Source organism: Mobula hypostoma, chromosome 8 (assembly GCF_963921235.1).
Source record: "Mobula hypostoma chromosome 8, sMobHyp1.1, whole genome shotgun sequence".
Classification (NCBI taxonomy): Eukaryota; Metazoa; Chordata; class Chondrichthyes; order Myliobatiformes; family Myliobatidae; genus Mobula; species Mobula hypostoma.
In genome coordinates, this window is record NC_086104.1 from 2703727 (window position 1) to 2720031 (window position 16305).

Consider the following 16305-nt stretch of genomic DNA (forward strand, 5'->3'; position numbering starts at 1 on the left):
ACGGACACTGACGAGGGTCAGACATCAGACACACGGACACTGACAGGGTCAGACATCAGACACACGGACACTGACGAGGGTCAGACATCAGACACACGGACACTGACAGGGTCAGACATCAGACACATGGTCACTGACGAGGGTCAGACATCAGACACACGGACACTGACGGGGGTCAGACATCAGACACACGGTCACTGACGAGGGTCAGACATCAGACACACGGACACTGACGGAGGTCAGACATCAGACACACGGACACTGACAGAGGTCAGACATCAGACACACGGACACTGACGAGGGTCAGGAGTCAGATACACGGACAATGACGAGGGTCAGACATCAGACACACGGACACTGACGGGAGTCGGACATCAGACACACGGACACTGACAGGGTCAGGAATCAGACACACGGACACTGACGAGGGTCAGGAGTCAGACACACCGACACTGACGGGGGTCGGACATCAGACACACGGACACTGACAGGGTCAGACATCAGACACACGGACACTGACGGGGTCAGACATCAGACACACGGACACTGACGGGGGTCAGACATCAGACACACGGACACTGACGGAGGTCAGACATCAGACACACGGTCACTGACGAGGGTCAGACATCAGACACACGGACACTGACGGGAGTCGGACATCAGACACACGGACACTGACAGGGTCAGACATCAGACACACGGACACTGACGGGGGTCGGACATCAGACACACGGACACTGACAGGGTCAGGAATCAGACACACTGACACTGACGTGGGTCAGACATCAGACACACAGACACTGACAGGGTCAGACATCAGACACACCGACACTGACGAGGGTCGGACATCAGATACACGGACACTGACGAGGGTCAGACATCAGACACACGGACACTGACGAGGGTCGGACATCAGACACACGGACACTAACAGGGTCAGGAATCAGACATACGGACACTGACGAGGGTCAGGAGTCAGATACACGGACACTGACAGGGTCAGACATCAGACACACGGACACTGACAGGGTTGGACATCAGACACACGGACATTGACGAGGGTCGGACATCAGACACACGGACACTAACAGGGTCAGACATCAGACACACGGACACTGACAGGGGTCAGGAATCAGACACACGGACACTGACGAGGGTCAGACATCAGACACACGGACACTGACAGGGTCGGACATCAGACACACGGACATTGACGAGGGTCAGGAATCAGACACACGGACACTGACAGGGTCAGACATCAGACACACGGACACTGACGAGGGTCGGACATCAGACACACGGACACTGACAGGGTCAGGAATCAGACACACGGACACTGACGAGGGTCAGGAATCAGACACACGGACACTGACGAGGGTCGGACATCAGACACACGGACACTGACAGGGTCAGGAATCAGACACACGGACACTGACGAGGGTCAGGAATCAGACACACGGACACTGACGAGGGTCAGACATCAGACACACGGACACTGACGAGGGTCGGACATCAGACACACGGACACTGACGAGGGTCAGACATCAGACACACGGACACTGACAGGGTCAGGAATCAGACACACGGACACTGACGAGGGTCAGGAGTCAGACACACCGACACTGACGGGGGTCGGACATCAGACACACGGACACTGACAGGGTCAGACATCAGACACATGGTCACTGACGAGGGTCAGACATCAGACACACGGACACTGACGGGGGTCAGACATCAGACACACGGTCACTGACGAGGGTCAGACATCAGACACACGGACACTGACGGGGGTCAGACATGAGACACACGGACACTGACAGAGGTCAGACATCAGACACACGGACACTGACGAGGGTCAGGAGTCAGATACACGGACACTGACGAGGGTCAGACATCAGACACACGGACACTGACGGGGGTCAGACATCAGACACACGGACACTGACAGAGGTCAGACATCAGACACACGGTCACTGACGAGGGTCAGACATCAGACACACGGACACTGACGGGAGTCGGACATCAGACACACGGACACTGACAGGGTCAGGAATCAGACACACTGACACTGACGAGGGTCAGACATCAGACACACGGACACTGACAGGGTCAGACATCAGACACACGGACACTGACGAGGGTCGGACATCAGACACACGGACACTGACAGGGTCAGGAATCAGACACACGGACACTGACAAGGGTCAGGAGTCAGATACATGGACACTGACGAGGGTCAGACATCAGACACACGGACACTGACGAGGGTCGGACATCAGACACATGGACACTAACAGGGTCAGGAATCAGACATACGGACACTGACGAGGGTCAGGAGTCAGATACACGGACACTGACAGGGTCAGACATCAGACACACGGACACTGTCAGGGGTCAGTAATCAGACACACGGACACTGACGAGGGTCAGACATCAGACACACGGACACTGACAGGGTCGGACATCAGACACACGGACATTGACGAGGGTCGGACATCAGACACACGGACACTAACAGGGTCAGACATCAGACACACGGACACTGACGAGGGTCAGACATCAGACACACGGACACTGACAGGGTCGGACATCAGACACACGGACATTGACGAGGGTCAGGAATCAGACAGACGGACACTGACAGGGTCAGACATCAGACACACGGACACTGACGAGGGTCGGACATCAGACACACGGACACTGACAGGGTCCGGAATCAGACACACGGACACTGACAAGGGTCAGGAGTCAGATTCACGGACAATGACGAGGGTCAGACATCAGACACACGGACACTGACGGGAGTCGGACATCAGACACACGGACACTGACAGGGTCAGGAATCAGACACACGGACACTGACGAGGGTCAGGAGTCAGACACACCGACACTGACGGGGGTCGGACATCAGACACACGGACACTGACAGGGTCAGACATCAGACACACGGACACTGACGGGGTCAGACATCAGACACACGGACACTGACGGGGGTCAGACATCAGACACACGGACACTGACGGAGGTCAGACATCAGACACACGGACACTGACGAGGGTCAGGAGTCAGATACACGGACACTGACGAGGGTCAGACATCAGACACACGGACACTGACGGGAGTCGGACATCAGACAAACGGACACTGACAGGGTCAGGAATCAGACACACGGACACTGACGAGGGTCGGACATCAGACACACGGACACGTACGAGGGTCAGAAGTCAGACACACTGACACTGACGAGGGTCAGACATCAGACACACGGACACTGACAGGGTCAGACATCAGACACACGGACACTGACGAGGGTCGGACATCAGACACACGGACACTAACAGGGTCAGACATCAGACACACGGACACTGACAGGGGTCAGGAATCAGACACACGGACACTGACGAGGGTCAGACATCAGACACACGGACACTGACAGGGTCGGACATCAGACACACGGACATTGACGAGGGTCAGACATCAGACACACGGACACTGACGGGGTCAGGAATCAGACACACGGACACTGACAGGGTCAGGAATCAGACACACGGACACTGACGAGGGTCAGACATCAGACACACGGTCACTGACGAGGGTCGGACATCAGACACATGGACACTGACAGGGTCAGACATCAGACACACGGACACTGACGAGGGTCAGACATCAGACACACGGACACTGACGGGGGTCAGGAATCAGACACACGGACACTGACGAGGGTCAGGAATCAGAGACATGGACACTGACGAGGGTCAGGAGTCAGATACACGGACACTGACGAGGGTCGGACATCAGTCACACGGACACTGACGAGGGTCAGGAATCAGAGACATGGACACTGACGAGGGTCAGGAGTCAGATACACGGACACTGACGAGGGTCGGACATCAGACACACGGAAACTGACGAGGGTCAGGAATCAGACACACGGACACTGACGAGGGTCAGGAATCAGACACAAGGACACTGACGAGGGTCAGACATCAGACACACGGACACTGACAGGGTCAGGAATCAGACACACGGTCACTGACGAGGGTCAGACATCAGACACATGGTCACTGACGAGGGTCAGACATCAGACACACGGACACTGACGGGGGTCAGACATCAGACACACAGTCACTGACGGGGGTCAGACATCAGACACACGGACACTGACAGAGGTCAGACATCAGACACACGGACACTGACGAGGGTCAGGAGTCAGATACACGGACACTGACGAGGGTCAGACATCAGACACACGGACACTGACGGGGGTCAGACATCAGACACATGGACACTGACAGAGGTCAGACATCAGACACACGGTCACTGACGAGGGTCAGACATCAGACACACGGACACTGACGGGAGTCGGACATCAGACACACGGACACTGACGGGAGTCGGACATCAGACACACGGACACTGACAGGGTCAGGAATCAGACACACTGACACTGACGAGGGTCAGACATCAGACACACAGACACTGACAGGGTCAGACATCAGACACACCGACACTGACGAGGGTCGGACATCAGACACACGGACACTGACAGGGTCAGGAATCAGACACACGGACACTGACAAGGGTCAGGAGTCAGATACACGGACACTGACGAGGGTCAGATATCAGACACACGGACACTGACGAGGGTCGGACATCAGACACACGGACACTAACAGGGTCAGGAATCAGACATACGGACACTGACGAGGGTCAGGAGTCAGATACACGGACACTGACAGGGTCAGACATCAGACACACGGACACTGACAGGGTTGGACATCAGACACACGGACATTGACGAGGGTCGGACATCAGACACACGGACACTAACAGGGTCAGACATCAGACACACGGACACTGACAGGGGTCAGGAATCAGACACACGGACACTGACGAGGGTCAGACATCAGACACACGGACACTGACAGGGTCGGACATCAGACACACGGACATTGACGAGGGTCAGGAATCAGACACACGGACACTGACAGGGTCAGACATCAGACACACGGACACTGACGAGGGTCGGACATCAGACACACGGACACTGACAGGGTCCGGAATCAGACACACGGACACTGACAGGGTCAGGAATCAGACACACGGACACTGACGAGGGTCGGACATCAGACACACGGAAACTGACAGGGGTCAGGAATCAGACACTGACACTGACGAAGGTCAGACGTCAGACACACGGACACTGACAGGGTCAGGAATCAGACACACGGACACTGACGAGGGTCAGACATCAGACACACGGACACTGACGAGGGTCGGACATCAGACACACGGACACTGACGAGGGTCAGACATCAGACACACGGACACTGACAGGGTCAGGAATCAGACACACGGACACTGACGAGGGTCAGGAGTCAGACACACCGACACTGACGGGGGTCGGACATCAGACACACGGACACTGACAGGGTCAGACATCAGACACATGGTCACTGACGAGGGTCAGACATCAGACACACGGACACTGACGGGGGTCAGACATCAGACACACGGTCACTGACGAGGGTCAGACATCAGACACACGGACACTGACGGGGGTCAGACATGAGACACACGGACACTGACAGAGGTCAGACATCAGACACACGGACACTGACGAGGGTCAGGAGTCAGATACACGGACACTGACGAGGGTCAGACATCAGACACACGGACACTGACGGGGGTCAGACATCAGACACACGGACACTGACAGAGGTCAGACATCAGACACACGGTCACTGACGAGGGTCAGACATCAGACACACGGACACTGACGGGAGTCGGACATCAGACACACGGACACTGACAGGGTCAGGAATCAGACACACTGACACTGACGAGGGTCAGACATCAGACACACGGACACTGACAGGGTCAGACATCAGACTCACGGACACTGACGAGGGTCGGACATCAGACACACGGACACTGACAGGGTCAGGAATCAGACACACGGACACTGACAAGGGTCAGGAGTCAGATACACGGACACTGACGAGGGTCAGACATCAGACACACGGACACTGACGAGGGTCGGACATCAGACACATGGACACTAACAGGGTCAGGAATCAGACATACGGACACTGACGAGGGTCAGGAGTCAGATACACGGACACTGACAGGGTCAGACATCAGACACACGGACACTGACAGGGGTCAGGAATCAGACACACGGACACTGACGAGGGTCAAACATCAGACACACGGACACTGACAGGGTCGGACATCAGACACACGGACATTGACGAGGGTCGGACATCAGACACACGGATACTAACAGGGTCAGACATCAGACACACGGATACTGACGAGGGTCAGACATCAGACACACGGACACTGACAGGGTCGGACATCAGACACACGGACATTGACGAGGGTCAGGAATCAGACACACGGACACTGACAGGGTCAGACATCAGACACACGGACACTGACGAGGGTCGGACATCAGACACACGGACACTGACAGGGTCCGGAATCAGACACACGGACACTGACAAGGGTCAGGAGTCAGATACACGGACACTGACGAGGGTCAGACATCAGACACACGGACACTGACGAGGGTCGGACATCAGACACACGGACACTAACAGGGTCAGACATCAGACACACGGACACTGACAGGGGTCAGGAATCAGACACACGGACACTGACAGGGGTCAGGAATCAGACACACGGACACTGACAGGGTCAGGAATCAGACACACGGACACTGACGAGGGTCAGACATCAGACACACGGTCACTGACGAGGGTCGGACATCAGACACACGGACACTGACAGGGTCAGACATCAGACACACGGACACTGACGAGGGTCAGACATCAGACACACGGACACTGACGGGGGTCAGGAATCAGACACACGGACACTGACGAGGGTCAGGAATCAGAGACATGGACACTGACGAGGGTCAGGAGTCAGATACACGGACACTGACGAGGGTCGGACATCAGTCACACGGACACTGACGAGGGTCAGGAATCAGAGACACGGACACTGACGAGGGTCAGGAGTCAGATACACGGACACTGACGAGGGTCGGACATCAGACACACGGACACTGACGAGGGTCAGGAATCAGACACACGGACACTGACGAGGGTCAGGAATCAGACACAAGGACACTGACGAGGGTCAGACATCAGACACACGGACACTGACAGGGTCAGGAATCAGACACACGGACACTGACGAGGGTCGGACATCAGACACACGGAAACTGACACTGACGAAGGTCAGACATCAGACACACGGACACTGACAGGGTCAGGAATCAGACACACGGACACTGACGAGTGTCAGACATCAGACGCATGGACACTGACGGGGGTTGCATGACCATACACTTCCCTACTCTGTATTCCATCTGCCACTTCTTTGCCCATTTGCCCATTCTCTTAATCTGTCTAAGTCCTTCTGCAGATTTGCACCTGCCTCTCCACCTTTCTATGTATCATCTCTACACCTTGTCTGCACCCACTCCAGTGCCATCACATCCATTAGTTAACCCAGACCTCCATCAGTTCTTGGGGTGAAGGCTGGGCACTCCCTCCTTCCCTCCCTCCTCTCTCCCTCCCTCCTCTCCCCCTCCCTCCTCTCTCCCTGCCTCCTCTCTCCCTCCTTCCTCTCTCCCTCCCTCCTCTCTCCCTGCCTCCTCTCTCCCTCCCTCCTCTCTCCCTGCCTCCTCTCTCCCTCCCTCCATCTCACAGCTAACTCGACCGTTGCTTGTTCGCTCCCAGTGCCAGGAGGCAGAGCTGCTTAAACATCTGGCTGAGAAGAGGGAGCATGAGCGAGAGGTGATCCAGAAAGCCATCGAGGAGAACAACAACTTCATCCGCATGGCCAAGGAGAAGCTGGAGCAGAAGAACGAGACCCAGAAGGAGAACAGGGAGGCTCACCTGGCAGCCCTGCTCGAGCGGCTCCAGGAGAAGGTGAGACGTCCCTGTTTCTGGCTCCCTCCCTGAATGCAGCATCACCAATTCCTTTCAACACACAGCCCCACACAGTCACCGAGCAATGCAACACAGAGAAAGGCCCTTCAGCCCATCTGGGCACTGCAGAACTGTAAACAACAGGAATTCTGCAGATGCTGGAAATTCAAGCAACACACATCACAGTTGCTGGTGAACGCAGCAGGCCAGGCAGCATCTCTAGGAAGAGGTACAGTCAACGTTTCAGGCCGAGACCCTTCGTCAGGACTAACTGAAGGAAGAGTTAGTAAGGGACTACTAACTAACTCTTACTAGCTCTTCCTGCAGTTAGTCCTGACGAAGGGTCTCGGCCTGAAACGTCGACTGTACCTCTTCCTAGAGATGCTGCCTGGCCTGCTGCATTCACGAGCGACTGCAGAACTGTTATTGTTCCAAGTGGCATCGATCTGCACCCAGTCCATAGCCCTACATACCCATCTACACTGAACCCAAAGGGGTCCAGTATCCTAGCGGGCACATTTAATAGAGCAGTTAGGGAAGGTTTAAACTAATTTGGCAGGGGAATGGGAACCAGAGTGGTAGGGCTGAGGAAGGGGAAAACAGAAATAAAAATAGTGTGCAACCGAGACTTTAGAAAGAACAGGTAAGTGATGGGGCTTAGTCAAAGCCAGTGGGATGAGTCACAGGGCAATAGAGGTGTGGTGCAGTTAAAACAGAGAGCAACAAATACTGGACTGAAAATGTTATATTTGAATTCATGCAGCATAAGAAATAAAATGAACGATCTTGAAATTCAGCTACAGTTTGGCAAGTATGACATTGTGGCCATCTCTGAAACTTGGCTAAAGGATGGCTCCCATTGGGAGCTGAATGTCCAAGGATATTCGGTGTATCGGAAGGATAGGTTAGTAGGCAGAAGGGGTGGTGTGGCCTTGTGTATAAGAAATAATATTAAATCATTAGAAAGGGATGACAAAGGATCGGAAGGTGTAGAGTCTCTATGGGTTGAGTTAAGAAATGACAAGGGTAAAAGGACCCTAATGGCAGTTGTATACAGGCCTCCAGACAGCAGCCAGGATGTGGATTACAAATTACAGTAGCGGATAGAAAGACAATGTCATGATAATTGTTGGGGATTTTAACATGAAAGTGGATTGGGAAAACCAGTTCAGCACTGGACCTCAAGAGGGAGAATTTGTAGAATGTCTAAGGGATGGCTTTCTCGAACAGCTTGTTGTTGAGCCCACTTGGGGATCGGCTGTGCTGGATTGGGGGTTGTGCAATGATCCGGAGCTTAAGGTTAAGGAACCCTTAGGGAACAGTGATCACAATATGATCGAGTTCACATTGACAATTGAGAGGGAAAAATTAAAATCCAATGTTTGGGTATTTCAGTGGAAAAAAGGAAGTTACAATGGCATGAGGGGGGAACTGGCCAAAGTTGACTGGAAAGGGACATTAGCAGGAAGGACAGCAGAGCAGCAATGGCTGGAGTTTCTGTGAAAAATGAGGGAAGTGCAAGACAAATATATTCCAAATAAGAAGAAATTTTCAAAGGGAAGAAGGACACTACCATGGCTGACAAGTGAAGTCAGAGACAAAGTAAAAACAAAAGAGAGGGCATACAAGGAAGCCAGCGTTAGTGGGAAGATAGAGGATTGGGGAGCTTTTAAAAACTTGCAGAAGGAAACTAAGAATATAATTAGGAAGGAAAAGATGAATTATGAGAGGAAGCTGGTGACTAATATCAAAGAAGATACTAAAAGCTTTTTTAAGTATATAAAGGGTAAAGGAGAGTTGAGGATAGATATAGGACCAATAGAAAATGACACTGGAGATATTGTAATGAGAGATGGCAGAGGAATTGAATGCATATTTTGCATCAGTCTTCACAGTGGAAGACGTCTGCAGTATACCGGACATTCAAGAGTGTCAGGGAAGTGAAGTATGTGCAGTGAAAATTACGACTGAGAAGGTGCTCAGGAAGCTTAATGGTCTGAGGGTGGATAAATCTCCTAGACCTGATGGAATGCACCCTCGGATTCCGAAGGAAGTAGATGGAGAAATTGTGGAGGCATTAACGATGATCTTTCAAGAATCGATAGGTTCTGGCATTGTCCTGGATGACTGGAAAATTGCAAATGTTACTCCGCTATTTAAGAAGGGTAGGAGGCAGCAGAAAGGAAACTATAGACCTGTTAGCCTGACATCAGTGGTTGGGAAGTTGTTGGAATCGATTGTTAGGGATGAGATTACGGAGTACCTGGAAGCACATGACAAGATAGGCCAAAGCCAGCATGGTTTCCTGAAAGGAAGATCCTGCCTGACAAACCTTCTGCAATTTTTTGAGGAAATTACAAGCAGGGTAGACAAAGGAGATGCAGTAGACGTGGTGTATTTGGATTTTCAGAAGGTCTTTGACAAGGTGCTGCACATGAGGCTGTTTAGCAAGATAAGAGCCCACAGAATTACAGGGGAGTTACTAGCATGGGTGGAGCATTGGCTGGTCGGCAGAAAACAGAGTGGGAATAAAGGGATCCTATTCTGGCTGGCTGCCGGTTACCAGTGGAGTTCCACAGGGGTCAATTTTGGGACCACTGCTTTTTACGATGTATGTCAATAAATTGGACTACGGTATTAATGTATTTGTGGCTAAATTTGCCGATGATACAAAGATAGGTGGAGGAGTGGGTAGTGTTGAGATAACTGAGAGCCTGCAGAGAGACTTAGATAGTTTAAGGGAATGGGCAAAGAAGTGGCAAATGAAATACAACATTGGAAAGTGTATGGTCATGCACTTTGGTGGAAGAAATTAATAGGCAGACTATTATTTAGATGGGGAGAGAATTCGAAATGCAGAGATGCAAAGGGATTTGGGAGTGGGAGTCCTCGTGCAGGATACCCTAAAGGTTAATCTCCAGATTGAGTCGGTTGTGAAGAAGGCGAATGCAATGTTGGCATTCATTTCTAGAGGTATAGAATATAAGAGCAGGGATGTGATGTAGAGGCTCTATAAGGCACTCATGAGACCACACTTGGAGTATTGTGTGCAGTTTTGGGCTTCTTATTTTGGAAAGGATATACTGACATTAGAGGGGGTTCAGAGAAGATTCACGAGAATGATTCCAGGAATGAAAGGGTTACCATATGAGGAACGTCTGGCAGCTCTTGGGCTGTATTCCCTGGAGTTCAGGAGAATGAGGGAGGATCTCATAGAAACATTGTGAATGTCAAAAGGCTTGAACAGATTAGATATGGCAAAGTTATTTCCCATGGTAGAGGAGTCTAGGACAAGAGGGCATGACTTCAGGATTGAAGGACGTCCATTTAGAACAGAGATGCGAAGAAATTATTTTAGTCAGAAGTTGGTAAATCTATGGAATTTGTTGCCACGAGCAGCTGTGGAGGCCAAGTCATTGGGTGTATTTAATGCAGAGATAGATAGGGTCTTGATTAGCCAGGGCATCAAAGGGTATGGAGTGAAGGTAGGGGAATGGGGATGACTGGAAAAATTGGATCAGCCCATGATTGAATGGTGGAGCAGACTCGATGGGCCGAATAGCCTACTTCTGCTCCTATATCTTATGTTCTTATAGTCTAAAGTGCTTTATGACGAGTAAGGCTTTGTTAAGGGGGCAGCATGGAAGTGTAGTGGTTAGCACAACGCTTTACAGTATCAGCGAGCCGGGATCAATTCCCACCACTGCCAGTAAGGAGTTGGTACATTCTCCCAGTGACTGCGTGGCTTTCTCAGTGTTCCAGCTTCCTCCCACAGTCCAACGATGTACTGATTGATAGGTTCATTGCTCATTGTAAATTCTCCTGTGACCTGGCTAAGATTAAACTGGCGGATTGCTGGGCAGCAGGGCTCGAAGGGCCTATTTCGCCCAATATCACAATAAAAGTAAAAAGATTTTGAGGATTAGTTGCGAAGACAAATAGACTAACGCCAGCATACTGGAGGAGGCCAACATGAACAGCATCTCCAACACCATCAAGCAGTAGATCATGTAACCCAGATGTCTGACTCGCATCTCTCCAAACAGAGCCTTTACTCGAGTTGAAGGAAGGTCAGTGAGCCCCGGTGGGCAAAAGAAACACGACAAAGATATTATCATCATCAGCCTAATCTGTGCGGCAAGCTCTTCACTCTGTTCATGTGGCAGTAAAAAAACAATCCCAACTCCAGAATTCCTTCCCCCCACTCAAAGTCCTTCCCTGGATTTAGCATTGCCCATCCTCTTTCTTCTCAAATCCCCACCATCCATGTCCCGGCCCTTCAGAGGAGCTGGTCCGGAACACTTCAGAATCCTCGCTTGTGAATGTGGACAATGGCAGAGTGAGCAGTCTCCGGGTACTCGGCATACACAGGCTCTGCCCCGGGTCCATTGACTCCCCGCTGTAGGAAGGATGCTGTGGCTGCAGAAGAGGTTTACCAGGATGCTGCCTGGTTTAGAGGGCGTGTGCTGTCATGCGAGGTTGGACTAAGTTGGGTTGTTTTCTCTGGGGCAATGGAAGCCAAGGAGTGATCTGATAGTAGTTTATAAGATAATGAGAGGCAGAGATAGAGTAGACAGGGAGTACCTGACTCCCAGGGTAGAAATATCTAATACCAAAGGGCGTGTATTGAAGGAGAAAGAGTGGGTAATTTTGAAGAAGATGTGAGTGCCAACTTTTTACTGAAAGAGTGGTGGGTGTCTGGAATGCCCTGCCTGGGGTGGGGGTAGAGGCAGATACTTCAGGGACTTTTAAGAGAAGTTTAGATAGGCACGCGAATAAGAGGAAAATGGAAGGATATGGACATTGTGTAGGTAGAAGGAATTAGTTTAGTTAGCCGTTTGATTTGGTACCATATTGTGGGCCGAATGGCCTGTTTCTGTGCTGTATTGGTCTGTGTTCTGTGCTCTTCCTGGTGGAGAATGGTAGTTCAGCTGGGAGGGGCTGTGCGGAGGCGAGGTTTTCTTCAGGAAGACTGTAACTGGTCTGTGAATCTGCTGGGTTTGTTGTGGGATAGGTGAGGGAGCGTTGTCTACTTCAGGGTTAAGTCCATGAATCCTGCCCAGTGTGATACTGATCCAATCAATATCAGTAAAGGCAAAGAATTGGGGATGAGCTTGGGATGTGGGTGGACAGCCTTGAATCTGCACTCCTTAAAATAACTTAGGGGGTTTGAGTGACTATTGAACCAAGAAAATGTGTGACTGGACAGTGTAGAGGGGTGGCTTTATTCTGAATGTAACCTGTACCTGGAATTGGGGTAGTTTCACTGTGTCTCAACCTGGGAGTGTGTGATAGGATGGTGTAGAGGGAGCTTCTCTCTTTATCTGACTCTGGGAGAGTTGTGATGGGACAGTGTAGAGGGAGTTTTACTCTGTGTCTGACCCCGGGAATGTGTGATGGAACAGTGTAGAGGGAGCTTCACTCTGTGTCTGACCCTGTGTGAGTGTGATGGGATGGTGCGGAGGGAGCTTCACTCAGTGTCTGACCCTGGGAGTATGTGATAGGATGGTCTGGATGCAACTTCATTCTCTGACTGACCCCCGGTGTCTATAATGGAGCGGGATGGAGGGAGCTTCACCCTGCGATTAACATGTGCCCTCTCTGTATATGTGATTAACCCTGTGTGTGCTTGCTCTCTCTCTCTGTTTCTGTCATAGTCATACTTTATTGATCCCGGGGGAAATTGGTTTTCGTTACAGTTACACCATAAATAATAAATAGTAATAGAACCATAAATAGTTAAATAGCAATATGTAAATTATGCCAGTAAATTATGAAATAAGTCCAGGACCAGCCTATTGGCTCAGGGTGTCTGACCCTCCAAGGGAGGAGTTGTAAAGTTTGATGGCCACAGGCAGGAATGACTTCCTATGACACTCTGTGCTGCATCTCAGTGGAATGAGTCTCTGGCTGAATGTACTCCTGTGCCCACCCAGTACATTATGTAGTGGATGGGAGACATTGTCCAAGATGGCATGCAACTTGGACAGCATCCTCTTTTCAGACACCACCGTGAGAGAGTCCAGTTCCATCCCCACAACATCACTGGCCTTACGAAAGAGTTTGTTGATTCTGTTGGTGTCTGCTACCCTCAGCCTGCTGCCCCAGCACACAACAGCAACCTTGTGTGTGCTGTCTCTCTGTATCTCTGTCTCTGTTTGGGTAATTAATTTTGTGCTCGTGCTCTCTATCTCTGTCTCTGCCTGGGTGATTAACCCTGTGCGTGCACTCTCTCTCTCTCTGGGTAATTAATATCACCTCTAATAGCTGTTTATTTTATTTCAGGACAGGCGTGTAGAGGAGGTCCGAAAAAATAGAAGTCTTCGATGCAGCGCAGAGCGATAGAGGCATGCGGATATGGGGCGACTTCACCCAACGCTTCTCATTTGAAAGTTTATTTGTAAATACTAATTCTGAACAAAATGTGGGCAGCCAGTTAGAGACAGAGACGTCTGACTCTCGGCTGGGCATGCGTATCCCAGTGTAAAGCAGCTTTCAGTCTGTGTATTGGTCCTGGTTCAGCTTGGTCCAGTTCTGGCCTGGTTCAGTCCGGTATGAGTATAGTTTGGTGCATTTTTGGTCTGCTCTGGCCCAGGGAACACATAACGCAGGAGCAGCTCAGTAGGGCAGGCAGCATTAATGGAGGGGAACAGACAACATTTTGGACGGAGAGCCTGGAATGGACAAGGGCAGAAGGCAGAATACTCCCTCCTCCCCACCTGCCCCCCTCACATGGCCGCACCTATCACATGCCAGCTTGTCCCTCTTCCCCTTTTCCCCACCTTCTCCCCTCCTTCCTAGTGCCAATGAAGGGTCTCAGCCCAAATTTTTGACACTTTATTCCTCTCCATAGATGTTGCCTGAGCTGCTGAGTTCCTCCAGCATTTTGTGTGTGTGTTGCTCTGGATTTCCAGCATCTGCAGAATCCCCTGTGTTTCTGATCTGGCCCTGGATCGGCCCAGTTCTGGCTCTTTCTGGTCTTGTTCTGTATTGTTTCGTCCTCTGATCTGACCCACGCTGATCAGGGCCTGATCTCTGACTTCTGATCCACGAGGTCGAATGCTTTTCCTTGTCTAGTTCATACCGTCAGTGTGTTTCCCGCCCTTGCAGAAAGCACAGTGCTAGCCCACGTTCACACCTGTGATGGCAGAGCTAAGACCCATCTCAGAATTGGTTCTCACTTTGTCCCCGTGTCGCCCCTCCCCTTCGCAGTCCTTCCTCTCTGCCTGCTAATGGTTCTAATGTGACCTTGCCCTCCCCCCTGTGCTGGGGCAGCCCCAGTCCCCCTCGCTCTGCACCACTCTCTTTTCCACGACATCCCACACATTTGTCCCAAAGCCTCGAGGACCCAAGGCGGGAGGCCAGCTCCCTCCTCTCCTCTCCCTGCAGAGGCTGCCTGACCTGCCGGCTGTTTGCCACTGTCACTCGGGCGATATGACGCAGGGAATGCGTCCTCTGGTCAAGCAGCCCCTGTGAGGGGAGAGTCCGGTTGGCGCTTGGGGTCTGGGACTCCTTCCCCTTCAGCACTGGGGGGAGAGAAGCTGGCCCCTGGGGGAAGGAGGTGGAGTGTGAGGCATTGGTTGGGACAGATGAAGTGACAAGGGCAAGGGTATCAGGCATTCCCCTGATCCAGCTGATGTATGCCCTTACCTTCTGACCGTCTCCTCCTCTCTCCAGGAGGTTTGTTGTCCTGCACTTCATTCCTGCCCCCCGATCTGCTCTGACAGCCCCAGTCCCTGCCTCCAGCCTCAAACACCGCCATTCTTCATCCTCAGTCTTTCTAACTTATCCCGTTCTGTTTCAGTGTCTCCAGGGTATTGTCAGGGGGAGGTTTGTCTTTGTACACACACACACACACACACAGACACACACACTCACACTCACACACACACACTCTCTCACACACACACTCACACTCACACACACTCTCTCACACTCACTCACACACACACACACACTCTCTCTTTCACACTCACACACACATACACACACACTCACACTCACACACACTCTCTCACACTCACACACACAGACACACACACACTCACACACACACTCTCACACACACACACTCACACTCACACACACTCTCTCACACTCACTCACACACACACACACTCACACTCACACACACACTCTCACACACACAGACACACAGACACACACACACACACACACTCTCACACACACTCACACATACATATAACAATTTCTCAAGAGAGTAGTGTGATCCTCTGTCAGTACTGCATCTCCCTCAGTACAAGCTCCCCCACACAGTGTGATGGCCCCTCAGTACCACCCTGCCATAGTGCAGTGCTCCCTCAGCACCACCCCTCTGACCGACAGCACTGGTTACTGA

General features: G+C 51.7%; 1 protein-coding gene across 1 annotated transcript in view; it reads left to right on the top strand.

Moving 5' to 3' along the window:
- The window catches only part of LOC134350334 (stathmin-4-like), an 83430-nt gene extending 67407 nt beyond the window's left edge, over nucleotides 1-16023 (top strand). The window contains exons 5-6 of the mRNA XM_063055393.1: nucleotides 7755-7946; nucleotides 14232-16023. Of these exons, the coding sequence (XP_062911463.1) occupies nucleotides 7755-7946; nucleotides 14232-14291 (252 nt within the window). The 3' untranslated portion in view covers nucleotides 14292-16023. The remainder of the gene's footprint in view (nucleotides 1-7754; nucleotides 7947-14231) is intronic.
- The last annotated feature ends 282 nt before the right edge of the window (nucleotides 16024-16305 follow it).